The sequence below is a fragment of the Nicrophorus vespilloides genome, unplaced genomic scaffold, assembly GCF_001412225.1.
Source record: "Nicrophorus vespilloides isolate i.1.1-1 unplaced genomic scaffold, Nicve_v1.0, whole genome shotgun sequence".
In the NCBI taxonomy this organism is placed as follows: domain Eukaryota; kingdom Metazoa; phylum Arthropoda; class Insecta; order Coleoptera; family Silphidae; genus Nicrophorus; species Nicrophorus vespilloides.
Window position 1 is genome coordinate 434 of NW_017099732.1, and position 2,278 is coordinate 2,711.

At 39.9% G+C, this 2,278-nt stretch overlaps 1 protein-coding gene across 1 annotated transcript in view; it reads right to left on the reverse strand.

Moving 5' to 3' along the window:
• Positions 1 to 465: 465 nt before the first annotated feature.
• LOC108565440 (atlastin-like) overlaps positions 466 to 2,278 on the reverse strand; it is a 2,237-nt gene continuing 424 nt past the window's right edge. Inside the window, exons 3-7 of the mRNA XM_017924897.1 lie at positions 1,555 to 1,819; positions 1,314 to 1,498; positions 1,016 to 1,237; positions 745 to 959; positions 466 to 678 (exon numbers count right to left, since the gene is read on the reverse strand). Coding sequence (XP_017780386.1) covers positions 495 to 678; positions 745 to 959; positions 1,016 to 1,237; positions 1,314 to 1,498; positions 1,555 to 1,819 — 1,071 coding nt within the window. The 3' untranslated portion in view covers positions 466 to 494. The remainder of the gene's footprint in view (positions 679 to 744; positions 960 to 1,015; positions 1,238 to 1,313; positions 1,499 to 1,554; positions 1,820 to 2,278) is intronic.

The window sequence follows — 2,278 nt, forward strand, 5'->3', positions numbered from 1 at the left end:
ACAAACATGACACTTTCAGGTTAATAAGTTTGATGAATGCATATTTTTGTGTGTGCGGGTAGGGAAATGACTAAATGCATAGGTTATTTGACTTTTCTTTTGATGACCCAACATCCAATATTAATATAATAGATAGAAAAAAATTGAATACCTTATTGTAATATATATATATTGCATTTACTTTCTATTTACTTTAAATATCTTTCTCCCAGAATTAGTAATCAGAGTTGCCTTTAATCTGTCGTATTGCGGACAGGACCAGACCGAAAACTCTTTTGGTCATGGGCAACTTGATGCACGTAAATAAAATAGAGAAATCCGATTAGTGAGTATTAGTTTTTAAGTGTGTATATCAAAACAGAACAAACGCGAATTAGACAACTGTTATATCTTTGGTAAAGTTTGTTATTTATAAGCTTATCGGTCTAAGTTGTTGCCTAATTCGTAGAGACACGAGAAATTAAAAATTAATCGAAAGAACAAATTAATTAATATCAATAAATCTCGATGTTCGGGGTTAACTGCAGTCGGCTGGCATAGTTCCTATGCCAGCAGACGAAGAAAACGATCAGTAGGAAAGAGGTTAGTAGTGAAATCAAAAGAAATCTTACGTTTTCCCAGATGAACGTCGCGATTTCGTCCAGCGTCACGCCGAACTCCCGGTAATCGCCGCTGTACCTGCGAATAAATCAACAAAAGGTTATACATTTGATGATGATTGGATGGATGGGTGGAGAGTTATACCTGATGTACGCCCAGAGGCACAGTATGAAGAAGGAGAAACCCATCAGCATGTTCAGAAGATTGGCCACGGCGTAGATGCCCACAAGACCGAACACTCCGGAGAGGATGTAGCAGATGACTGCCATCGCCAGGAAGACGGCCGGCGTCCTCGCCGCTTTGAAGATGTTCTTGCTCTCGTTGTGTGATTTAAACTGCACGAACGCCTCATCCAAATTCTACGCGAACAAGTAGTTTTAGAACTAATTCATTAATATTATTATTAATTATTAACCTTTTCTAGTTGCAATTTGTACTTTTCGCTGAACTCTTCGCCGCCCATCTTCTGCTTGCTGACGAACTGAAGGAGAGCCTTATCTTTGATCCTCCTATGCTCGGCATCCATCAGACTGGTGTTCAGGTAGGGTTTGTTGCCGCCGCACACGTCCTCCATTAAAGCCATGTAAAGATCTTTGGCATCAGCGACGGCTGACAGGTTATTGGCTTCGGCTGTAGCCTAAAAACACACACACAAAATAGCATCAAAGTACACCACACACACACAAAATTTAGGATTAAGATTGAATACTTACGGCAAGCATGGACTTTGGTTCTGGTAATTCATTGTCACTATATATGTTAATGTACGACTTAAAATATTGCACTAAATCCCTGGCTTTGACTTTCTGTCCGTTGATCTGCTTCAGCACTAGGTTCTCGGGCGCCAACAGCATTGGCACTAATATCTGCAGGTTCTGCTTGAATTCGTCAGAAATATCTAAAAACAACACATTTATTAAACAGATGTTAAAAATGGCACTTTTGGTGATGAACCTTTGAGTTTTCCGTCGAAATGCGGACTGGTGGCCACCTGCAGACCAGGATGTGGCATCAGGAAGCACGCGATCTCCGTGAAGCAGGACTTGATGTGATTGCGAAGCGACTTCATATCCGGATGATGCTTATCGTTCGCCTGCAGCCTCTTCTGCAGGATCTTCTGACCTCCGAGCGCTCCGTATTCGGCTTCGTACGGGTATCTCCAATCCCTCACCAGGAATTGAAGCCTTTGGAACGCCAATCTTCCGTACTCCGTGAATAGCTAAAAATATATTTAATTAGTCAAGAACAAATTATTGATAATATTCAATAGCATAAACATTAAAACTGAGACGCAAGTTAATATAATCCTAGTTATTAGCATGACCTCAACCTATTGCGCAATAAATCCACAGCGAAACGAATCACGTATTACAAGTTAATGAAATGCATCGATCATTCATACAGAAATATCAACATTTGCTTTACTTATTTATTTTTTCCTCTTTCTTTCGAAAATCCTTATTAACCTCTAATTAAAGTAAATCATAATTGTGCACGCACGCGATCCTCGTAATTATGGTTCGTTAAGGAAGAAAGGAAACGAGCTGTGATCCACGACAACAAATTAGCCTGCTAATGAGAGAGATATGCAATACGCGGTACGCACCAGATTAAAAGGCGAGCCTAATTAGAGGAAACGATTGTTATTATTGCAAATTCACAACATTCGAAACACTAT